We start from the raw sequence: 23,512 nt of genomic DNA on the forward strand, positions 1-23,512 counted from the left end.
CTCTCTCGTCTCTCTCGTCTCTCTCGTCTCTCTCTTCCCCTCCTCGCGCCCATAATTCTACAATGGAGGTGGAAAGTTTCTGCTCTACATGATGCACAAACGATGACACCGCACTGCTCGGTTCTCTATTTCCGGATCAGAGGAATATGGACTCGAAATTAAGCATCGTGCGCCTCGTGTATCTCGATAGGGTACGGATTATGTCACCTACTTGTTGCGATTGCGTGCCTACTATTTGTCTTCGATTGTGGCAACCACATCATTTGCTGGTACATCGCACGTGCTTATAAACATGATCCTTGGGATATCGTTGGCGTACGCTTCCGGTGTGGCGTGCATCATATCGGATCGTATGTTAGCAAGAATCGGGTCGATGTAATCCCTATCCTCAAACTATGATGCGCATGCTCAGTGCTGGCGTAGTTGCCCTGCTTGGCGTTGCTTTAGTGAATGCCAAGCTTTACCATAACACTACGACGTATAACCATACTTGCTGGCTTGACAAACCTGTGTTGTCATGCAGCAAGGAGGCCCTCAACCTCGCGCATCTCGACTCTTGCTGCACGGAGACGTTCGGAGGTCTCGTAGCCCAAACGCAGTTTTGGGATACGCACACAGGGCTAGAGGACAAGGGTCAGAAACTCCCCGACAAGCACTGGACCATCCATGGTTTATGGCCTGATTTCTGCAATGGCTCGTTCACACAGTATTGTGATCTGAAGCGTCAGTACGACCCCAGACCATCTCCTCCAACTCAAAATGGGAAGGAAAACGGCACTCGCGTAGAGCCCTACAAGGGTCCAAGCATCGACACTTTCATTCAGGATTGGGGGCGCACCGATCTCCTTGAATTTATGGACACCTTTTGGATTTCGCAAGGCTCACCCAACAAAGATTTCTGGGCCCATGAATTCAGTAAGCATGGTACATGCTACAGTACTTTTGACATTCCTTGCTATGGTCCCAAGTACCGTGAGCATGAAGAGGTGATTGACTTTTTCGACACTGCTCTCAGCTACTACCGCAAACTTCCTACATATGACTGGCTAGCTGCCGCTGGTATCAAACCTAGCAACTGCACCCGTTACAGTCTTTCTAACATTACGAGTGCCCTGGAGAAGCGCTTCGGTGCTAAGCCTTACATTGGATGCTCTGGTCCGTCTTTTAAGGACATCGAAGAAGGAAAGCATACGAACGATACTGGTAACACAGTCCTAAGCGAAGTTTGGTACCTCAACCATGTGTATGGTCGTGTTCAGGACGGCCGGACAAAGCCCGTTGACAGCCCCACGGATACAAGGTGTGCAACGTCAGAGCATGCCATTTTGTATCCTGAGCGTGCTCCGTCCAGCCTACGTGAGGTGCCAAAAAAGTATCAGCACGTTTTTGAAACGAAGTAGATTTGGTGGAATTTTACGATGTAATGGGTTACGTTTGCTTGCAACAGTATAGTACGGTCCAGACATGCGCCATGTAACAGTAAATTGGGCCCTTTTCAATTATATTGAAAATGGCTTGTCAATAACGTGGTAAAAATGACTTCGTACTCATTCCGTGTTCCCATCCGATACGTATCATAACTCTCAATGTATTACAACAACAGTGTGCATCACGAAAAATGCGGCCTTCGATTTAGTAGTTTATTCTGTATGTTACGATAGCTGCTTGATATAAATAAAACAACTATGTCTAGTGGAGTTCTATTATTCTCTGGGGCAATTTCTCCTTGGTAAGATAAATTTAATCAATCTCCTATGCACAGATAATTATAATCTGGAATGATCGTCACTCATTTGAAACGCAGGAACCCAAATGGGTAGTGGTACCTTCTTCACTCGGTCTGCTGAATTTTACTTGTCGCTAATTGAACACCACTTATCTGAAAGGGAGTGAGTTCAGCATGACGACATTATACACAAGTGAGCCGAGTGACGAGGATGCCCAGGCATTCTGCGAACCTGTTCACGTTGATACAGGCTTCGTATACGAACACAGACTCTTATTTACAGAATGGCTGACAAGTACTACATTCAAAAGCGTGGTGCCACGCAAGACCTTCGAAGTGCGTTCCGAGGTATTATGTGCGCTTGCTGGCGGACAGAGTGCTCGGCAAATCGCCGAGAAAGGCATGGCGTCCATGACTTTTGTGCAAAAAACGCGCCAAAACTACTCGCTCGACCAACGCGGCGACTTGTACTACCATGCACGAAAAGGAAAGGGGGCCTTACTGGTCATCCCTGACGATCAAGTCTTTGATACAATTGTCCAGGAGCACAATGCCCTGCACCACCAGGGGACGAGCAAAACATGGCACGAGGTGTCTGCACGGTACCACGGGATTCCAAAGCGTGCTGTCGACTGGGTGCTACAACGCTGCGTTCTCTGCCATGCATACCGACCAGGCCCGCGTCCAGCACCGACTCAACCTATACCATCACATCGAGCCATGGAACGTGTTCAGATGGACTTGATTGACATGCGGCAAGAGCCGGATGGGAAGTTTCGCTGGATTCTACACATAAAAGATCACCACACGCGTTTCTGCATGCTGTACCCTTTACGCCATCGGCGAGAACGTGACGTGTTGTACTACTTTCTGCAATGGATTGCTATGATGGGCCCACCTGCCATCCTGCAGACAGACAATGGGACCGAGTTTGTTAATCTGCTTCTTTCGCAGGTGGCTATTCAGCACCACATCCTTGTTCGGCGCAGTCAACCAGGGCGTCCTCGGAGCCAGGGACTCGTGGAACGAGCCAATGGGCATGTGCGCAAACTCATTGCCAAGTGGTGCCACCAATTCGGTGAACGGCAATGGGCTCGATGCCTGCCAACTATTGCTTTTTCGTGCAACACATCTGTTCATGCAAGTACGAACAAGAGCCCTTTCGAAATGGTATTTGGTCGTAAGCCGCAGTGGCAGCGTGTGAGGTCTGCTTCGCCCTTAGATCTGGGACCAACATCACAGGGCTCATTGTCTAAGCGGACGGATGACCTGCACACTGCGACGCCGCCTTCAACGCCACGCCACGATCCTGTTTACCCGCGTGGCAGCTGCGTCAGCATCAGCATTACAGGCGTCGATCGCAGTCCCCTGGATGTGTACCGCATCCCGGCCGTCGTACTGAGCCACAAAAAGCATAAGGGCTACCGTGTAGCAACGGCATGGGGCATTCTGTCAAAGCGCGTTGCGCCACGGCATGTGCTTCCTCTCCCAGAAGGCCACCATCTCCCAGCTCGTGCACTGGCCTATCTGCATCCCGGCATACGCGCACCTTACGTCCGCCTTAGCGACTGTCTACAGCAGCTGCACGATGCAGATCCACATGAGAAAGATGCGCCTTCACAATCTATGCAGATGCCGTCAGAGGCATATGAATCGTCGTAGCGCCCGTACCCGTAGGCACCGGACGACCGACCACAATGTTACTCGAGGGCGACGAGAGGTCGTCTGCCTCCTGGAATAGAGCTGCGCCACTCAAGAACGCCATCGTCATCTCGAAGCTGGCCTTGAGCAGGGGCGACGGCGCATCTGCCAGACCGCCGCGGCTGAAAGGCCTAAAGTCGCCAAACGCCGTCTGGTAGTCGGCAATGAGGAACATGTGGCGCATCGACACACCGATACCGTACGTGTCGAAGATGCCCTTCAGTTCGCTGACAATTGCAGCACGCGCCGCTTCCACGCCGTAATTGTGCAAAAGGGCACCGATATCGTTTGTGTACATTCGGTTCAAATCAATGACGCCGAAGCCAAAGTCCCACATGCCACGTAAGTTGATGCCCTCCGCCATAAGCGCCACGGACGAGTCGCCTGGTGTCGGGGGCGGGATCATAATACGACTGACACGTGGGATCTCATGGACGACACTTGCACGGCACACGCGCTCAATCACATTGATCAGCAGCATCTTTTCCGTACTGTTGAGCATCTGCAGATCAAATTCGGCCCAGGAGCCCTGTGCGCTGTCGAAGCGGAAGCCCACCACGAACTTGCTCTCGTTCTGCAGCCGCTCGCCTAGGTCTGATACGCGCGTCTCCATGGCCTCTTCTTGCTCCTCCGGCTCTTGCTCTTCTTCGTCGGCTTGCTCGTCGTTAAACGCCCGAGCAATATCGTCCGCTGTATCTGTCGCATCCTCGGCGTCGTCGTCGTAAGAAACCTTGGAACCAGCGTTTGCGCGTCGCTTGGCAGCCGTTGCATCGTCGTCGTCTCCAGCTTCGGACACATTTTCTTCGTCATCGCTGTCATCCTCACGGCGCCGCGCAGCGGGCGCCTCCTCCTCTGCTGACTCACTAAACGACTGACCCTGGCCGATGGACTGCGACTGCCGCACCTGATCGCGTCGCAGACGCTTGAGCTCACGCACAATCTCCCGCTCAACCAGGGGCACAAATGTGGCCTCAAGACCACGCAGAACGTGTTCCGTCGACGCATTGTACTCCTCGCGCACTTCATCAGCCGGGTAGAACTGCAGCCGCACTGTGTACTGCTTCTGGCGCTGGTAGCCGTTGGCCGCTGTCTTCGGCAGCACGCGCTCGGTGACAATAGCCTCTTCGATGATCTGACTGAGCACCAGCCGGCTGCCGTCCTTGCAGAAGGTGCGCATCTGCTCGTCTGTGACGCCCGCCAACACCGGCAGGCGCATCACGGGCGTCTTGATGTCCTTCGATGCCGTCATGACAATCTCACGCAGACGCGGGATACCAAGTGTCACGTTCGCGGCACCGTGTCCAGCAAAGTGGAACGTGTTGAGAGTCATCTGTGTCGATGGCTCACCAATGCCCTGTGCGGCGAGCAGGCCGACATTTTCGCCAGGCTCGACAAGGCCGCGATGGTACAGCACCTTGGTCATCGCTTTGAAAGCCTCAGCACTTAGCTTGGGCCGTGCGAGTTGCATTGGCACGCCCTCAGGCGTGGTATCCTTCTTCTTGCGGGCAAGGAGGCCATGTGGATTCTTAGCCACATAATCCTCCACCTTCTGGGCAAATGTCTCTGACATGGAGCCAAAGTGTCGCGCCGGGGAATATACCGACATGGTGGGGGCATACTTGTGTGGCTTCTTCAGCGCGCGCTTCATGTGATCAGGGGCTTTCTCGACCTCCATCGTCGCCTCCAGCTGCACGGGGTTGTAGCGACGGCGATAGCTTTCAAAGTTTTGCACAGTAAAGTCGAAGCGATCGAGATATTTGCTTTTGGTGACGTCCAAAGCGTCTTCACCGTAGTGGAACTGGAGCACGAAGCCGTCGCTGTTGCGCACTGTCTGATCGTACTGCACAGAAATGCCCTCGAGATGCTTGATCAAGCAGCGCTGCAGGTACCCTGAGCGCGATGTCTTGACGGCCGTGTCGATCAGACCTTCACGACCGGCCATACAATGGAAGTAGTACTCCTGGGGCGCGATACCTGTCAAGAAGCGGCCGGCGACGAAGCCACCGGCACGTGCGGCCGTCTCAAACGCCTTGAACGATGGCAGCGTCTTGCCACTGACCATGACGGGTACGCGGCGTCCCTCCAGGGCCTGTGGGCCGAGCAGGCACGAGATCGATGATACGTTGACGGCACTGCCCTTGGCACCTGACACCGCCATCATTTGCATATTGTTCTCTGGGAACACGCGCCACAGACCCGATGGGATGCAGGACGAGATCACCGAGGACGTCAGCTTGTTGGACGCCGACATCATCGCTGCATCGAGGGCCGCCAGCTTGTTGTCGTCCCGCAGCACTTCCTCGAGACGCACGCGCAGATTGTACTGTGTCTCAGGCGCATGCTTGTCTTCATCACCGAGACCGACGTTGCCCAGCGCCGCCTCGAGACCATGCTGTGCTCCCGCCATGAGCAGCTCCCGCCGCTTGGCATCTCCGTCTGCACTGAGAAGCAGATCATCCATGCGACACGAGAACGCATTGTGCTGCAGCCACATGGTAAACAGGCGGGAGAAGATGGACAGCAAGCGCCCTGCCGTTTCGGCGCCGTAGATTTCGTACACCGCATGCACAAGACCGTACGCCGATGCACCGATCTGCGACTTGTCCAGCACACCTGTCAAGAGCTCGCCGTCGCGCACAACGACAACTTCCTCTTCTTTGTGCTGCTCGCCCCAGTACTTGGCGCCCACGCGTGCCTTGGCATTCATGTTCAGGCCCTGGGCATGCGGCGGCGTCACGTTCAGCAGAATGGTCGAGATCACCTGCTTGCCTGTCCACCGCGGCACGGGTCGAAAGATGGCGGGCGGGAGCGTACGGATGCGACCACCAAAGCCGTAGGTCTCGGGTCGCAGTGCGCCAAAGATGAGCTGCTGGTACTCGTCGCGGGTATACAGTGTATTCTTCGACGTCATCCACACACCACCGACGACATGGTCCTGGATGAGACCGCGCAGTGGATTGCCACTCGTCGGCACAAGGTACTGGTTGTCCGTGTTGGCAATATGGTAGCATTCAGCGCGGGCCATCTGGCTCTGCGGGAAGTGCATGTTCATCTCGTCACCGTCAAAGTCTGCATTGTACGAGTTGCAGTTCGCATAGTGCATGCGGATCGTCCTCTCACCCTGCAGCACACGCGCACGATGCGCCATCATGGACGGCTTGTGCAGCGTCGGCTGGCGATTCATCACGAGAATATCACCCGTGCGCAGGTGGCGCAGCACTTGCTTGTTTGTCACGGGCGTCCGCAACGTGCCACCGACGCCGCCAAACGTGCCGCGCGCCTGACGCGACGTTTGGCCCTGCGGTGTCAGCAGCTGGTTTGCAAGCGCAGTGCGCTCCTCGACACTCAGGTTCTTGAGCAACGTCTCGGTGCCGTCTTCGGCTCGAACAGCGTGTGCTCCAGGGTACACGTCCGGACCGTGAATCACCAGTTGGCGCATGAGCTCGTAGTTGTGTACCGTCACTGGCTCGGGGTATGTCAGTCGCTTCGCAAACACAGGAGGCACACCAATCTCGTTCGTCTCGATATTCACATCGGGCGAAATGACTGAGCGGGCCGCATGGTTCACACGCTTGCCCATCATGTGCTTGCGGAACAGACCCTCTTTCTTTTCGAGACCCTGCTTAACGCCTGGTGTCGCTGCCTGGCCCTGACGCTGTGGTGACGGGTTCTTGCTCGAGTCGATGTAGCAGTTCACACTGACCTGCAGCTGCACCATCGCCGAGAGGAGCGCATCCATCGCTGCGCGCCGGTCGAGCTCCCACTGCCGCTGCACGGCGACGGCCTGTCCGTCGTCCAGTCCGTCCAGCACAGGATAGTTCGTTTTACGCTGAAAGAGCTGAGCACGGTCGTTACAGTCACGCACGTAGAATGTCGTATTCAGCACCTTGGTCAGCAGTTCGTTCTGTGCATTCTCAAACGTCTGGTCGCCCATCACACTTGCTGGGCGGAAGCGCGTCGGTGTCACACACACGACCTCCATGAAGAATACATCGGCACTTGGCGCCGCTTTGCCGCCAAACATGGGATGCCGACCAAACACGAGCGCACAAATCTCACGCTCCTTGGCAAACAGACGCCGCAGATTCGCACGGCACTCGCTTGGCGGCACCACACGGGTATGGTCACCGGCCTCCTTGCTTAGTTTACGTGCCTCCTTGAGGGTCATGGTCGACTCGGTCTCGGTGGCGTTTTCGGCCTGTGCCGACGTCCGGTCCAGCAGCACGTTCGGCCGCTTGATGCCGCGAGCCTCGTGGATCGCATGGTCGCGTGCGGACAGGTCACGCTCGGTGATTTTCACAAAGCCATCTTTTCGCAGCGTCGGGTTCACAGCACTGCATCGGTCGCAGCGGCGGCGCAAAATATCCTTGAGGAACACGTTGCGCAGATCGCGACGAGCCGCATACGTCGCCATGCCCTTGTCGGCATGCCGGCGCAGGCCGCGCTTCTCTGCACGTGCTATGATCGTGCGCACTGTAGACGAAATGCGCTCGACAAACTCGGGCACCGTCTCGGCCGCTGGGGCTTGTGTCGCCTGTGCCAGGGGCTCGTCTTCGTCGCCATCGGTGTTTGGGACGCCACGCAGCTGCTCGGACGCCATCTTGTGTGCCTCATCCACGAGACCATACTCAAGCAGGCGGAACTGCGCCGCGTACTTGGCCAGCGCCATGCTCGAGATTCGAAAGTGGTGGCAATACAGACACGTGCCACGCAAGAGTGTGTATGCATGGTTCATGAACAGAGGATGAAACACGGGCGCAGGCAGCTCAATATGTCCGAAGTGTCCAGGGCAATCAAAGTGATTCATATGGCACGTCTGGCAAATATCATCCAGACGCATAGGACCAAAGGCCGGGTCGTACAAACCGCCCTCGGTCGGTGCATTAGCATTGTCAAGCAGCACGGGATTCACCACCTGACGCACCGAGATGCTTCGCACCTCCTCGGCGGTCAGGAAGGAGAATGAGGCGGACTTGACGTGCGACGTAATCGCACGCGTTATGTCCATCGCGTCCCACGACAAGGAGAGATAGGGTCGTTCGCTCGACCCTTGAAAAAATTTCTTATCACGTGAGGAAAAAGGTCGGACGTCCAGGCCTACGACGACGACAACGACCGCTCGGCTCGGCAGGTGACGAAGCATGTCGACGACGCGCGTGCCGTGGTGGGCCGTCGGCGCAGCGGCGCTCGGATCTTCTTTATTGACGATCACCGCACTTCTTGGTTACCAGGAGCGTGTGCGACAGCGCCGGCGCCGCGCTCTCAAAAAGGAAGCAGCGCGTCATGCGCCTGACGCGCCACTTCCTCATGTGCCCACGCCACCTCATGCGCCTGTGCGTAAGGATATGTATGACGAATCGCTCGTTCGTGAGCAGCTGAGCCGCAACTATGCGTTCTTGGGCGAAGAGGGCATGGACGCGATTCGGAATAGCTTTGTGATTGTCGTCGGCGCGGGTGGCGTCGGCAGTTGGGCCGCGCTCATGCTGCTCCGTTCGGGTGTGGGCCGCCTGCGCTTGATTGACTTTGACCAGGTGTCTCTTTCGTCGCTGAATCGCCATGCATGCGCGACGCTCGCGGATGTGGGCCGCCCCAAGGTCGTGTGCTGCCAGCAGTTTTTCGAGCGCATCGCGCCATGGGCACACGTTGAAGCCTACGTCGACCTGTTTCGCGACAGTGAGGCTGATCGGCTGCTAGCAGGTGCGCCCACGTACGTCATAGACGCGATTGACAATCTCGACACCAAGGTGGATCTGATCAAGTACTGTGCACGGCACGACATCAAGGTGTTTTCGTCGATGGGCGCCGGAGCCAAGGCCGATCCCAGCTGTATTCAGATCAGTGACATCTCGACGACCGTGGAGGATCCGCTCGCCCGCGTTGTGCGACGCGAACTGCGTGTCGCTGGCATTCCACCCATCCCCCCGCCTGGGAGTGAAGACCCCAAGGCACTCAAAGAGACGCACGAAGCGATCCTGGCGTCGACCTACACGATACCGTGTGTATACTCCACGGAAAAATCGAACACTCATCTCCTGCCGCTCCCGGATGAGGAGTTTGACAAAGGCCCTGTCCATGAGCTGGCCGCTTTTGAAGACTTTCGTGTACGCATTCTTCCTGTCCTGGGCCCGATACCCGCCATGTTTGGCCTGGCTGCTGCTACCTACATTCTGTGTGATGTGGCCAAGCACAAGCTCGAGCCACTGAACATCAAGGGCCGTCGTAAGCTGTATGAGAAGCTCTTTGCCGACCTCAACGTCACCGAGTCGCGGTACCCTTCGCCGCCCGTGGACGAAACGACGCACCGCGTCCCATCGAATCGCCGGCCATTGTCGGAGGCCGACGTGCCGCCGACGTACCACGCGACGAACGACAAGGGTCCGCCGCCACGACTGCGGATCCCCTTCAGCGTGAATGATATTGGCTACATCTTTGAGGAAATATTCCGGGGCCGCTCTGTCGTGCCGCCGTACGATACACTTGCTACAGGGCAAATCGTGCGCTGGGATCCACGGCTCCCGCTGGACTACAACAACGTCGCGCTGTTCACACGGCCACAGGCACGTCGTCACGAGCAGCATGTGCTCGCACCGCGCGCGGATCCTGCGGCGTACTGGGGTCCTCTTGTGACGGCCAAGATGCAGCAGCGGATGGCCGAGGAGTTGCGCATGTCGCACTGGCGCTAGGGGCGCTGCTGTGAGGGCGGTGGACTCGTGGCAGCCGTGAAGGAGGGATCCTTGTTTTCCTCGGTGCGTAGGTCGCTGATCGAATTCGAGAGGGAGTGTGCCGGGCGCTCTCGATGGGTATCAACAGCTTCGATTGGGAGTGCATACCGTTTTTCGTCGCATCCGTACGCCTTGGGTGTGAGTTGGATGACGGTGTGCAACGGCACTTTGATGTACGGCAGATCATGCTGATCGTAGCCCATAAAGTACGCATAGAGCGCACGTAGAACCGCCTGGTGCCCAATGATAAGGATATTATCCTGCCGCTCAAGCTCCATGATCACCGGCTCGAGTCGCTCCACCAGATCACGGTAGCTCTCGCCGCCACGGTAGCGGTAATTGAACTTGTCTTCGTCGCGACTCGCATAGTCTTCGGGGTAAAACTCGGCAATCTCCTTGTACGTCATGCTATCGCACACTCCGGCGTCGAGCTCATCGAGTGACTTCCATACGAGTTTGGGGTACTTGAGGAAGCTCGCTGTCTGGGCGGTACGGCGCAGCGAGCTGTGCCACACAGTCAGCGGCTCATCGCCGATATGGTCCCGGATAAGCTGCGGCAGCGCACGCGCATACGCCCAGCCATGCTCCGAGAGGTCCGCGTCACCACCGATCTTGCCCTCGACATTGTACTGCGATTCACCGTGCCGCGACATGAAAATGTTACGTGGCGCAATGTGAAGGTTGAGCAGGTAAAAGGCGATCTGCGACTCGAGGTAACTGGCGATCTGATTCATGGTCGCACTGCGTCCCACATCCACAATCTTGCAGTACGTGTAGGGTCTTTCTGTGCCATCTGCATCGAGCGGCTCATACACTGCCTCATAGTACTGAATGCGGCGCAAAAAGTCGTCCTTGGCCTGCTCTCGCGTCGCCTTGGCATAGTCGGGATCGGTGCCGCGCACCTTGATCTCGACATTCTTTTCGACGACCTTGGGGTCTGTGCAGATAGATTCGAGGAACACGAGACGCATCCCCGATTCTTTCGCGACGCGGTCGGCGATCTGCTTGCGCCGAGCCTTGGTCGTGTTCGTCGCGTCGAGGATGCCGACATTGCCTCCTTGTTTCAGCCATGAAATAAGCTGATTCAGGCACTCGTGTGCGAGTGCATCGCGCGACTTGACGGCTTCCACATTCGCAGAATTGAAGAACGATGCCGTGTGCTCGAACGCACGCGCCCGACGCAGCTGCCCGACGTTAAAGACACGCACCTGGTACTCGCGCCAGCGGAGATACCGCATGAGCTTGTTGCTCAGGTAGCTCTTGCCACGTGCTGGAAGGCCGACCATGGCCACGACGATCTTTTCGCTGTGATCCGGTTTGTGGCTCTGCTCGCCCAGATTGCGGGATATCGACATGGATCGCGAGATCTTTTTCTTGGACGACTGTTTCAAGACCGATGTGTGGATGGTTGGATCGCTCACTGAGCTCAGCGTTGCCATCGCCATGTCAGGCAGCGAGTACTGCGAGCTGCCGCGACTCATGCTCGTCGTTGGCGCAAGGCTGGGCGACAGGACCATGTCTTGGTTCGGAAACAGGGTGCTCGTGACATTACCGCCTTCATGCAGGGCTTGTGCGTAGCTAGACGTTGAAGATCCAACGCGCGGTGCAGTCACTGTCTCGTCTGGCAGATTGCGCTCGGCAGCCGCGGCGAGCTTCGTCGACACGAGCTCCGGGTGGTCACGTAGCAAGGCCAGCAGGCCATCGGACGTCGAGCCCAGGGGCGTGGATGCCACCTTTTGCTGGAACTGCTGCTGTTTCACCGGATCTGGCGCGGGCACAGGTCGCGAAAGCTCTATGGTCGTTTCGCACTCCTCTGAGTCTGATACGGCACTGTCGTCTTCGGTCGAGGTCATCGTGGCCAAGGTCCCTGGCCCAGGCGAGACGCCGAAGGGCCACGCGTTCCAACACACGTGGACTCCACGTGAAGTACCTGACAGTGCGGCTCTCCACAGGGTACGCGGCCTCCCCACGTCATGGACAGCGGGGGACACTACCGCTGGGATCATGTGGAATCGTATGCGCCGCAGCTGACGCTGTATCCGCCGCGTTCAATGCCCGCCTGCCGCGCTATGGCCGTCGTGCCGCTGCCCCCCGTGGTGTATTATGACCCCTATACTGCGCGACTGCCGCCGTCGGTGAATGCGACGCTGCTTGGCCCGCTAGAGCTTGAGAAGCCCGTGGGCTGGGCAAGACGGACACAGCGTTTCGCTTCAGTGGAAAAAGTCCCGCGCACATGGTGGGAGGGCACGCAGGAGCACGACGCTGAGCGGCCGTGTGAGGGCGACGCATGTGAGCATACAGCCTTGCTGCTCGACTTTGGCAGTGCTGACCATGTCTCCGTGCCGCTGCATGTGCGGTACATACCACCGAGGGCGTTCGATGTTGACGATGCGACATGGCTCGACGCCCTGTCCTTACCCACGTGGCTACCTGAAGCCGCTCAGCAGGCGTGGCGGGCTCTTCGACCTAGCGTGAAGCGCGGCCTTCGCTCCGCTCGTGCATGGCGCGCCCAGCACTACGCACGTGTACATCTGCTGCCGGACGAGCCGCGCTTCTTTAGCGCCTGCCCCGAGCGCCAGCCGTGGGCCGACGCCGACGAACTCGACGCGTCCTTCTTTTGGCCCTCCACCCATACTCACCTCCAAGCCTCGTTCGAGCGGCACACGGCGCCTTTGACGCTGTACGAGGCGCCCAGTGCGCCGCGCGCCGAGACGACGAGCACTGCGCGCATCCCGATCGGCGATGCATCCATGGCGACGATGGTGCAGCTGGCTACGTTCGGCGCGATTTGCTTGGCTTCGTACATGTTGTGTCAGTCTATCTTTTGGGTGCGGCGCTCGGCTCGTTAGTAGTCGTCGCCACGCGACACGACTTCCTTGCACGTGGGGCGCAGGAGGATGGTGTGCTCGAACTGGGCCGTCATGCAGCCAGGCACGTCGGCGAGTGGTGGGTAGTCCTGTACAATACCCTGCGACACGAGATGGCGCAGACCAAGCAGGTAGTTTTGCTCGCCCAGGCGGTCGAGGTAGCGGCGGCAGAAGGGTAGCGAGCCAAAGTTCTTGTTGATCGTGTAGAGCAGCTGGCGCGCGCTGTTGATGCGCAGCGGCACACTCGGCGGCGTCGCCTTACGAGCATAGTGGGAGCACTCACCCGAGTCGACGACATAGCCACGGCCCGTGGAGCCGAACGTCTCAATGGCAAAGTACTCGCCCTCCTCCATCTTTTCGTCGAGGTTCGGCACAGCCACGATCGGCACTGACTTGCCACCGTGGATACGCCATGGCTCAATGTTGTGGCCTTGTAGGTTCCGAATACACTTGACCTGGTGCGTCTTGCCTTCTGCCTCGAACTCGTGGCTTTCCATCACCTCCTGAATCTCAGCACCGACCTCGCCGAGGCGTGCGTCGATACCCGCCGCCTTGATACCGGCATTCGTCGCTGCCTTGACGGCCGCGAGAAGCGGGTCATACGTCGGCTCAAAGTTCAAAGTAAAGGCACTGTCAACGATACGGCCCTGCACATGCACACCAAAGTCGACTTTGAGAACGTCGCCGCTCTGCAGGACGCGCTTGTCACCCGCGTTCGGCGTGTAGTGCGCGGCAACCTCGTTTAAGCTCAGACCCGTTGGGAAGCCAATGCCGCTGCTGAATCCGTTCGCTTCGACGAGCGTGCGCGTGCCATCCTCAATCATGTTCGCGATGTCTGTCATCGACATGCCAGGCTTAATGGTGCGCTGGGCGTACTGACGCACCTGGCGATGCACCTCAGCAGCGCGGCGTATGATATTGTAGTCAAAGCCCTCTTGCTGCTGCACAAGTCGTTCGCGCTCACGACGTTCCTCACCTGTCTCACGCTTCCGCGACTCGTCGAGGAACTTGGACTCATCGTACGGCTGGACCTCGCCCACGGGGAACTGCCCGTTAGGGAACATTTTCGTCAGTCCGATAGTGGGAGGATCTGTCTGCTGCATCGCAGCCTTCACCGTCTTGCTCTTCTTCTTCTTGTTGCCACTCTTCTTTTTCTTCTTCTTCTTGTCGGCGTCACCACCAGCCACAGGCGCCTCGTCGTCGTCCTGATCGTCTTGGTCGTCCTGTTCAGCCGTCACAGGCTTTTCCTCCGAGATCTTCGTCTCCTCGAGCTTGGCTTGCAGCACCTCTGTCGTCTGAGACACGCCTCCCCCCACTTCGGTTGGTGCGGCTGACATGGTCGGTCGGTAGAAGAAAAACGATGGCCAAACGGACGTGGTCGGAAATTTAGTCAGCAGGGGCCCTGCGACGCTGCCTGCGTCGATGATGACGGCCTTGGACGATGATCAATGTATGTGGCGGCTACACTGACCGCCTAGCTATGGAGCCAGCGCAGAGAGGCTGAAGAGGCACGCAAACAGAGGCCAAAGACTTCGCCTGCGCTCATACGTATGCAGAAAGGTGCGTCGTTGTCGATCTTACGCAGACATTTCTGAGCTCGACCTGCCACCTACTATGGAGGTCCAGTTCCCTGACCCCGCATCCATCATGCAGCTCGAGCTCATCGTGTGTCCAGATGAGGGCATCTACGAGGGCGGCACATTTCGATTCCGCATCGCGATGAACGATAACTACCCCCATGATCCACCGAAGGTCAAGTGCCTCCAACGGGTATACCATCCCAATCTTGACCTTGATGGGAATGTATGCCTGAACATCTTGCGCGAAGAGTGGAACCCGATCTTGAATCTCAACTCTGTGACTGTCGGCCTGCTTTTCCTCTTCCTCGATCCGAATGCGGACGACCCTCTCAACAAGGAAGCGGCGGAAGAGCTGCGGCGCAACAGGCAAAACTTCCATGCTCATGTAAAGCGCACTATGAAGGGTGCATCGCTGAATGGCGTGCAATACGATCAAGTGGCGGCCTAGCGACTATGTCTTCTCCACGGGCGCCTGGCCTTTCGCAGCCCGGCGGCCCCAACCGGACCAACTCTCGTCGTAAATAGCCCCATTGATACCGAGCTGCTGGAGTGCAAGCCACAAAATGCAAGCTGTCATACCACTGCCGCACGAGAACGTCACGCCGACGGAGCCCTTGGCCGATCCGTCGTGGCGCACCTTCTCCATACCCTCTTCGCCGAGGATGGAAGCGACAATCTTCCAGAGCTCGTGCTGTGGCTTCATGGTTGTGTACGTCCGTCCGTCCAGTTCGTGCGTATCAAGGACGGCAGAAAACGGTAGGGACAGCGAGTTCGGGATATGGCCCGAGGCCATGTCGGGCCGCGGCTCCGGCGCTGTGCCGTCGAAGCGGGCCTGGGGGCGAGCGTCAACAACCACCTGTGCATTCGAGCCAAGTGTCGTGTTGTGTAACATTTCTTCAAACGAGCGAACCCGGCCGCTTTCGAGCATGGGTACAGGGTACGAGGCCTTGGGCGGCACAGGGTCCGCCGAGAGCGCGCGGCTATCGAGGGTCTCGCCTGCAGCAATCCAGGCTGGAAGTCCACCGTCCAGCACGGACACGGCACGATGGCCAAAGGCCGAGAACGTGAACGCCGTGCGGGGTGCCGAAAAGATACCGTGCCTGTCATACACCACCACGTGTGTATCGCTGGTGATACCCTTGGCAGCAGCGGCCTCAGCAAACATGGAGCCGCTTGGCATCATGTGCGGCAAGTTCATCACGGACTCGCCCGTCGTGGCCACGGCATCCACATCCCAAAACAGTGAGCCAGGCACACGGGGGCCCTGGAGGTACTCGGCGTGCGCATTCCGCACAGGCGCATTCGGCATCCTGGGGAACCAGGTAGCGTCAAGAATACACAGGGACTGCTTGGATGCTATACGCGCCGCTAGTTGCTTGGGCGTGATCAGCAGGGGCGGCAGAGCTGCTGCCGCGGACAGAGACATGATGTGGCAAAACCAAGTTGTGCGCGGCCCTAACGTGGAATTACGCCCTTTTTCAGCGGTCGGGCGAGTTGTCGGCCATGTGACGGGGGTCGTCCGATTTTTGCGGACCATCATTCCAGGGGCCACGGGCCTCCAACATGCCGACCGGCGTTGAGATCATACGTTCGTAAAGGGTTGCTGACGCAGTAACGGAGCCGGCCGTCTTTTTGCACGCACAGAGCCAGGTATCCCCGTCAGAGAATGAAGCACATGACGCCACATCGCCTTCAGAGCAGGACACATCCCCGCCGCAGGTGCGTGGCATCGTGCGCCTCACTTTGAGCAAGTCCACACGCGTCAAGGACATAAGCATTACGCTCACGGGCATGACACGGACAGACTGGCCTGAGGGCCTAAAGCAAAATGGCATCGAAGTCATTGAGCAAATTGAGATTTTGCGGCTAAAAACGAGCATTTTTCGCTCAGGGGAAGGCACACCCCTCATGCCTGGCACTACGCCCCTCGAGGCGCGTCACGAAACAGCACAACCACAGCCAGGACGTGGCACTAATACGCCGCGGTACATGTGGCCTGAGGAGGTGCGAGAACAGTCGCGCGAACGCGAGCGGCCTGTGATTCCGAACCGCCCGTCGCCCATACCCTTGCGCTCGGTGCGTGGCATTATCGAGGGACTTCGCCCGACAAAAACATCGCCTATCACAGAATCGGCATCTATGCTGGAGCAAAATGCGGCGTCTTCGTCCAGCAGTGCACCGTCTTCCTCCGTGCCGGCGGAGTGGTTCGAACTCCGAAAGGGCCAGTATGATTATCCATTCAGCATCTCACTACCGCGTGACTTGCCACCTTCATTGCACGCCGATTTTGGGCATGTAGTCTACTTGCTACGTGCGACGGTATTCCGCAGTGGGCCGCTGGTCAGCAATCTGACGGATCAATGCGAGGTGACACTCGTACAGATACCTATGAACGACCCGACCACCGCGTCAGACTCCATTGTGGTCAACAGAACCTGTGACGACTTGCTGTCCTATGCGGTGTCGGTCGATGGCCACAGCTTTCCCATCGGCACGACCATCCCGATGCATCTCACCATGATCCCGATCGGGAAGACGCGTGTGCACTGCATAACCTGTACGCTCGAGGAACAGACTGTGTACTATGCGAACGAGCGCAAAACAATGCGCCAGGAGAAGCCACATAAATGGAATTTTCTGCGTTTACAGAACGCGTCGATCACAGACCCTCTCTTGCCGCTGATGGACGGCGGAGAAGATGCGCTTGCAGCTTCGCCACTGTATCCTTTCATCGAGGCAGCTGCACGCCAGCATCCAAGTGAGGAAGAAGAAATCCGCTTGGCGCCTTTGAACCCTGTCGGCCCATGGCACCTCGTCATGGATTTAAGCGTGTACATGAAGCGCCAAAAAATCATCAACATTTCATGCCAGCACCCCAAGTCGAATGTGGCGGTGCATCACACTTTGAAAGTGATTCTGCGCGTCGAGCAAATGCCCGATGACGCGTCTGCGAATCCACGTATTCTCGACATTGCCATCTTGATACCCATCCACATCACCCACTCGAAAACGTCATGTGAGTGGCTCCGGCTTCCCAGCTACGAGTCGTCCCAGCCTGCGCCGTCCTATGAAATGCATTCGCCTGAATACCGTCCCCATCCAAGCTCGCCCCCGCCGCCTTTGTGACGTCGGGCGGCTCTGCCGTAGTCCCTTTCGTAGGCCCCAGGCGCGTCTCCTCTCTTAGGTCCCACTCGGCCGATGCGGTGGATGCGAGACAATTACTCGCATCAACATCGTCACGGCTCCTACTGCTACCCCGTGCCTGGGTCTAGATCATGGCCGCTGATGCAAGCGCGGCGCACTATGCGCCGCGCGCTGCGCCTTATGCCCTCGTACCGTTCCATGATATATACGAGCATCTCGAGGGCGCGCGCCAAAAACACACATCAGAAGACCTGCAGCAGCTGTTGGAACAACGCCTGCCACAGCTGCGTTCGTGTGGCGATCTGTGCAAGCCACGCGCGCCGTCGCTCCGTGATACGTTTATGAAAAAGACACAGGTCGAGTGGCATGGCCACAACCTCGAAGTTGATGCGCTCCAACGCGACTTGTGCGTCGCGATTAGCGACCGGCTCGATATAGACGAAGTCGAGGCGCTGGGTATGTTGCGCACGTTTCTTGACAGCGAGCACCGTTCTGTTGATGCGCTGGAACGTACACTTACATTTAGTTCGGAAGGCTTTGACGACTTCCTGGATGCATTTTACGTGTTTTATTTTGAAGAGCAGCTCGCGCTCATTCGATGCACTAGTGCCTTGCTGCGGATCGCAGAAGATGCGCGCAATGAGCTTTTCAGTACGGCGATGGCTGTGCTCGATCAGATGGAAGATGCTGATCTCGCGCGCGGCTGTTTGCAGCGCTTCGAGGAGGAGATGAGCAAGGCGCTGCCCTCTAGCGTCGCGGGCGATACACACTATGCCTCGCTGTGGGCGCGTCACGGCTTGGAGAGGCAACTGGCACTGTTGGAAGTGGCTTTCTTGCTTTACTATGGACGCCTATCGCCGAGCGCCGCCTTTCTTGCTGACATACTTGAGTGTGGGCACCGTACGCAGTTTGGGCAGCGGCAAGCGAATGCCAGCCTCTTTGATACAGATGCGCATGCCAAATGCCGATGCATTCGCGACCTGCTTTTGTTTTTAGCCATCGAGTGCTTGAACCTTGAAGCGGCGCTGGATGTCGTGCCTGAAGGCATTGCCGCGCCCGATGATGCAGCACTCGCGCCTTTGGCGACAGACCCTGACGCACTGGAACGGTGCCTTGTGCAATTGGAGAAAGCCGCGTCAGATGTGGCGTATGCGCCGTTGCTGCTTAGCTTTGCCCTCGTGCTACGCCGGTTTGACGAGGTCGGCTCACATACGCCCCTCGAGCCACGCTTGGCTGCGACCTTGGACGTGGTCGATCATGGACCTCAAATATGGCGTCGGCTCCTACAGGGCGCTTTTGATCCGAGCATGCAGCTCTTTGACACCCTGCATTCGCTCGTGACATCGCCGCTGTTGCGGACGGCTACACGTGCGTTGGGTGCATCAAATCTGTCGGCCCTGGCGTATCGCGCGGTGTTCAAAGGACTGCTGCTCACCATCACAGAACTTGTGCAGCCCGAGTATTTACCAGATCTGGATCCGCTGGTGGACTTATGGTGTCTCACATTCCGCGCGATGCCAGGCGACGTCCCGGATGGCATTGCTGCGCTGTGCACGCAGTTTTGGACGCAAGACATTCAGTACCCGACCCGTGCGTCTTTGCTGGACACGGTGCGTCGTCGCTTTCCCGCCAGCTTTCTGCCATTGGTGCGCCTCGCACATGCACTCTCCGGCACGGCACCAGATGCGCCCTCGCCCGACACGGTCGCGGCCATGATGAATGCGCTGGCACACGTGTCGTCGGTAGCCCTCATCCTGCCCCAGCGCACGGCGGGACTCGGCCTATGGGAAACGCTCGATGAAGCGGGGGCGCCATCGGTCACGTATCGATTGCAGGCTGACATGCCCGTCGCCCTCACACAGATGCATGTGCCTGCCGGCACGCATGGCGTGCTCATTTCTCCATCGGGCCAAGCACCGGCCATTGTTCTGTGGCAGCTCGCCACACCGATCAGTGCGTGGCACATTCTCCACGACGCATTCGTATCCAGTGTCGTGCCCTCGTCCAGCGCGACTGACCCTGCGTCGCTGGAAAATGACTCGCCGACGCTTCTTTCTCCCGACTGGGAAAACGATAGCGGTAGCGTGGGCGTGATCGTGGCAGAACTCTTTGCAGATGTGCTCCAAACCGAGGAAGCCCTGGGTGAGGCTCTCTTGGCACATCTTGGCGAACAAGAAGCGCTCGTCCCAGCCGCCGTCGCGCTGGTGCAGGCCGGTCTCGCGTCTCAACCACTGGATACACGTCGCGTGTATGCTGGCTACCGCCTGCTGATGGCCCTTTTGCCGCTGCGGCCTAACGACATTTGGCAGCATGTCCGCTCGACCAATGTGCTGATCGGTAGTCCTGGACATGTGCCGCTTCTCGACGCCAGTGTGCCACGCTCGGCACTGCTTACGCACGAGCGCCGCACAGGTGTGTTCACAGGCACCTTCTGCCTTCTTGATTTGCTATATGCTCTCCTCGAACACATCCAGTCGACGCAGTTTGTCGATCCTCCCTCCCTTGTACAAGTGCAGGCGTCTGTTCTTGCTCGTGCCATTGGCTGGGCCGGCTACCACATCTGGCACGACCACCAGCAATGGCATTACGCAGACAACCCGTCTGGATGGATGCATATGAGTTTCAAGTGCCTTCGTCTGTTTTCGGCCGTCTTGAGCGATCCGTGCTTTCTTGCACCGCTCACAGCCAAGGACCCTCCGGCTGCCGTGCTGGCTGTGCAGCCGCTGCACCTGGCTGTCGAGCACGTCTTGGGCCACGACGCCTCGTCTGCGACGTTTGCGCCGATGCTCCATGCGCTCGGTGTCGGCCACGCACGTATCGATGCGCTGTACCGTGCCGGCGACACCCAATATGCTCATGTGCTGGAGGAGCTCATGGCCTTGTGTCTCGAGACGTCGAGTCTCCTCGTCGCGCGGCCCGACACGTCCCATGTGCTCACGGCACTTCTCGTTGGTGCGGCACCGGGAGGCGGCGAAACCCTCGCCAGCGTGATATTTGCGTACATCGCTGCGCCTGTGTCGCCCTCGTTGGCTACGGCCGCCGCCCATCTCCTCACAGACATGGTCCGTGCGCCCGACATGGCTGCGCTGCGCTTGGCCGGTCATCTCGGCTCGACCAAGCAGGTGGAAGATGCAGTGGATCAGCTGCTGGGTGTGCTGGAGAATACGGCGGCTGATGCGCCGCTTCGCATAGCGCTCTGGCACATGTTGAGTGCGTTTGTGTCGAACCAGCCTGCGCTGGCGACGCTGCTGCTGACGGGTGCTCATCTAGCCCACGATTTGAGCCAGCATTCGTCGTCCAAGCCACGGGCGCTGCATATGACGGCGCTCGATTTGGCCGTGCAAGCGCTGCGAACCGTGGACGAACTTTGGGATGCGAATCCCCAGCTATTGGATGCCGTGCTGTACTTTTTGAACGAGGCGTGGGCGCAGGCAGCGGCGCATCCTCAGGTGTTTGGTGAGTTGCGTACGCAATCAGCGCTGTGGGATGGTCTCGTCGAGCTTATCCGGCGCCCCGTGCCTGTGCCGCCCGCACTTGACGTCGAGGCGGACGAGTCAGCGACGCTGTATGCATCTCGCCTCTTGTGCCAAGCGCATGCCCTGGGTCTCTTGCCATGTGACCTCAGTGCTATGCGCGCGCCACGGGCCCAGCCGACGGACAGGGCCGGCTGTGTGCGCGTGATGCTGGCGCTGTGCTCTGATGCAAGTGCTTTGCAACGTACTCTGCACGATGCGATGCTGACTATGCCGGCTGCTGTGCCCATGACGATGGAGAAGCATTTGTGCGAGACTGCGCCGGACGTGCCTTGGGCCCTGCTGCGCCACAAGCCACAACGCCATGACTATGAGCGCGAACGCGCATTTGGTCCATCGTACATGTATGATCTTCCTACGGTGCTGCGGCGCACGCGTCCTGATCCCTTGTTGGCATCGTCCCAGCAGGCTACACGCTCTGATGTGCTGCATTGTGTGGCGCAGGTAAGTCTGCGGTGGTCGGTCGTGGATGCTCAAGCACGGCGGGCTGTCGCGTGGACGGATTGCTTGGGTATCATGACAGCGCATCTGCTCGCCCAAGCCGAGGCGCAAGGTGCCGCATCCCTGGAGGCCCTGCAGCGCTCGCTCAGCGAAGCGGCGCTGCATATTGGCCCCTTGGCCCTCGAGCAAGACCGCCCCCACGTCGTGACTTTGTTGGCTGTGCTCATAGGCGCCTCGCATGTCCGTCTCGACGCGGCAGCGCTGGAGAAGCTCAGCACGCTGGTCGCCAAGCTCGGTGAATCGTCTGCCTACAAGTTGCCGGCGTTCACGTCACAGGGCGTGCGCTCGCCCCTTGTGCAGCTCATGCTGGCGGTGGCGTCATGCGCGCGCCGCCACAAGGCCGCCTTGCCAGCGCTTCCGACCATGGTCGGTCAAGCGATGGACGTATTTCTTCGTCTCGAGTCGCTCGCGCCTCTGCTAGAGAAGCCGCTGAGTGAGTCGGCACGGCAAGCCGAGAGGGATCTCGATACGCTGGTGGCGTTCCTGCACAAGTGCATGGCGCCTGAGGCGCATGTGCCGGCTTCAACGTGGCTGGGTCCGATCCGAGAGACACGTATGCTTCCTATTTGTGCCGAGCTACTGTCGAGCATGCCACTTACGCCGGAGCACGACGGCGTGGGTGCGCCGCGGACGCACATGCGCTTCTTTATGCCGCTCTTACGCTTTCTCGAGGCTCTTGCATCGCACTCATCGGCGTGTGAGCTCGTAGCACATGCTGGTGTCGTGCGGGCCCTGTGTGCCACGGCGCTCAGCTCGACGCTCGAGCAGGGCGGTCTGGATGCTGTGCAGCCCTCGGGCGAGCCTCATCCCTTGCATGCGGCATGGCTACTGATGCTGCGCATTGTCGTGCGGCTCGTGGAGAATCTGGGGCTCGAAGATGCGCGCGGCCACCTTGTCGATGCGGATGTGCAGGTGTTTGTGTACATGTATGCGGCGCAGCTGCGCCGCTCCCTTACGTTTTCGCCGTTGACCCAAACGAATCCCTTGGATGTGGGGCAGCTGCAGGAAGTGGCCATGGTCCTGCGTCTTTTCCGGAGCATGTGGACGGCGAAGGCGCCTTGCCAGACTGTGAGTGGCGCGTCGCCGCATCAGCGCGCCGCCATGATGCCTCTGGGCGAGCCGTTCCTCCAGGATACCCCACTGCTGTTACAGCAGCTCGCCTATCTCCGCGGCCATGCCGATGAGCTGTCGACGATGCTAGGCTTTGACGCTTCCACGCCACCGACAGCGCCTGTGCTGCAGCATGCACACGAGACTGTGGCCGAGAGTCTGGTCATGCTGCTTACGCTGATGTGGGATATGAGTGGCGCTGATGTGATCATGACATGCGATCCGCACGACTGGCCCATGCTGCCGGCCCTCATCCATCCCTCCATGCACGTGGCATCCCATGCGCCTGCGTCGTTCGGCACGCTTCTTGAGCTCGCCAGCACCCTCACGAAGCAGGTGCAGCGCAAGGAAAGCGGGGCAGCGGAGGCACTCGAGCAGTGCATTGGCCTGTGTGCGACGCAGGCCATGGCCTGGGCTCAGGGACCCATGCCGCGACAAGGGAGCGAGTCCATCTCGATCCATGTTGACCAGGCTCAAGCAGAGCTTGACGCCGGTCTAGGCCGCGATATTGAGGCGGCCATCCAGTCGGCCTCCGAGGCTGACGCCAGTGCGTGGTGGAAGGCACTGTCGGCGTTCCATGCACGGTATATGCAGTCGCGCGTGTAGAGAAAAAGGACCTCCACCCGTA

General features: G+C 58.5%; 11 protein-coding genes across 11 annotated transcripts; 7 read left to right on the forward strand and 4 right to left on the reverse strand.

Annotated features, from left to right (window-relative positions):
* Positions 1 to 395: 395 nt before the first annotated feature.
* On the forward strand, positions 396 to 1,400 carry MRET_2798 (ribonuclease T2; the record flags this gene model as incomplete). The annotated part of the gene is made up of 1 exon (XM_027629425.1): positions 396 to 1,400. One exon carries the CDS (start codon positions 396 to 398, stop codon positions 1,398 to 1,400), a length of 1,005 nt encoding a protein of 334 aa, XP_027484831.1.
* A 500-nt stretch (positions 1,401 to 1,900) lies between these two features.
* On the forward strand, positions 1,901 to 3,388 carry MRET_2799 (integrase; the record flags this gene model as incomplete). Its single annotated transcript, XM_027629426.1, has 1 exon — positions 1,901 to 3,388. The coding sequence occupies one exon, from the start codon at positions 1,901 to 1,903 to the stop codon at positions 3,386 to 3,388; it is 1,488 nt and encodes a 495-aa protein (XP_027484830.1).
* Positions 3,351 to 8,435, reverse strand: MRET_2800 (DNA-directed RNA polymerase I subunit RPA1; the record flags this gene model as incomplete). The annotated part of the gene is made up of 1 exon (XM_027629427.1): positions 3,351 to 8,435. One exon carries the CDS (start codon positions 8,433 to 8,435, stop codon positions 3,351 to 3,353), a length of 5,085 nt encoding a protein of 1,694 aa, XP_027485248.1.
* A 133-nt stretch (positions 8,436 to 8,568) lies between these two features.
* Positions 8,569 to 10,110, forward strand: MRET_2801 (tRNA threonylcarbamoyladenosine dehydratase; the record flags this gene model as incomplete). The annotated part of the gene is made up of 1 exon (XM_027629428.1): positions 8,569 to 10,110. The coding sequence occupies one exon, from the start codon at positions 8,569 to 8,571 to the stop codon at positions 10,108 to 10,110; it is 1,542 nt and encodes a 513-aa protein (XP_027485247.1).
* MRET_2802 (6-phosphofructo-2-kinase/fructose-2,6-biphosphatase 2) lies at positions 10,107 to 12,002 on the reverse strand (the record flags this gene model as incomplete). Its single annotated transcript, XM_027629429.1, has 1 exon — positions 10,107 to 12,002. The coding sequence occupies one exon, from the start codon at positions 12,000 to 12,002 to the stop codon at positions 10,107 to 10,109; it is 1,896 nt and encodes a 631-aa protein (XP_027485246.1).
* Positions 12,003 to 12,122: 120 nt separating this feature from the next.
* MRET_2803 (uncharacterized protein) lies at positions 12,123 to 12,998 on the forward strand (the record flags this gene model as incomplete). Its single annotated transcript, XM_027629430.1, has 1 exon — positions 12,123 to 12,998. One exon carries the CDS (start codon positions 12,123 to 12,125, stop codon positions 12,996 to 12,998), a length of 876 nt encoding a protein of 291 aa, XP_027485245.1.
* MRET_2804 (methionyl aminopeptidase) lies at positions 12,995 to 14,353 on the reverse strand (the record flags this gene model as incomplete). Its single annotated transcript, XM_027629431.1, has 1 exon — positions 12,995 to 14,353. One exon carries the CDS (start codon positions 14,351 to 14,353, stop codon positions 12,995 to 12,997), a length of 1,359 nt encoding a protein of 452 aa, XP_027485244.1.
* A 104-nt stretch (positions 14,354 to 14,457) lies between these two features.
* Positions 14,458 to 15,044, forward strand: MRET_2805 (ubiquitin-conjugating enzyme E2 M; the record flags this gene model as incomplete). The annotated part of the gene is made up of 3 exons (XM_027629432.1): positions 14,458 to 14,466; positions 14,495 to 14,576; positions 14,602 to 15,044. The coding sequence occupies 3 exons, from the start codon at positions 14,458 to 14,460 to the stop codon at positions 15,042 to 15,044; spliced, it is 534 nt and encodes a 177-aa protein (XP_027485145.1).
* Positions 15,045 to 15,047: 3 nt separating this feature from the next.
* Positions 15,048 to 16,022, reverse strand: MRET_2806 (thiosulfate/3-mercaptopyruvate sulfurtransferase; the record flags this gene model as incomplete). The annotated part of the gene is made up of 1 exon (XM_027629433.1): positions 15,048 to 16,022. The coding sequence occupies one exon, from the start codon at positions 16,020 to 16,022 to the stop codon at positions 15,048 to 15,050; it is 975 nt and encodes a 324-aa protein (XP_027485242.1).
* Positions 16,023 to 16,159: 137 nt separating this feature from the next.
* MRET_2807 (arrestin-related trafficking adapter 3/6) lies at positions 16,160 to 17,722 on the forward strand (the record flags this gene model as incomplete). Its single annotated transcript, XM_027629434.1, has 2 exons — positions 16,160 to 16,184; positions 16,209 to 17,722. 2 exons carry the CDS (start codon positions 16,160 to 16,162, stop codon positions 17,720 to 17,722), a joined length of 1,539 nt encoding a protein of 512 aa, XP_027485241.1.
* Positions 17,723 to 17,871: 149 nt separating this feature from the next.
* Positions 17,872 to 23,490, forward strand: MRET_2808 (nuclear pore complex protein Nup188; the record flags this gene model as incomplete). The annotated part of the gene is made up of 1 exon (XM_027629435.1): positions 17,872 to 23,490. One exon carries the CDS (start codon positions 17,872 to 17,874, stop codon positions 23,488 to 23,490), a length of 5,619 nt encoding a protein of 1,872 aa, XP_027485143.1.
* Between the last annotated feature and the right edge of the window lie 22 nt (positions 23,491 to 23,512).

Source organism: Malassezia restricta, chromosome IV (genome assembly GCF_003290485.1).
Source record: "Malassezia restricta chromosome IV, complete sequence".
Lineage (NCBI taxonomy): Eukaryota > Fungi > Basidiomycota > Malasseziomycetes > Malasseziales > Malasseziaceae > Malassezia > Malassezia restricta.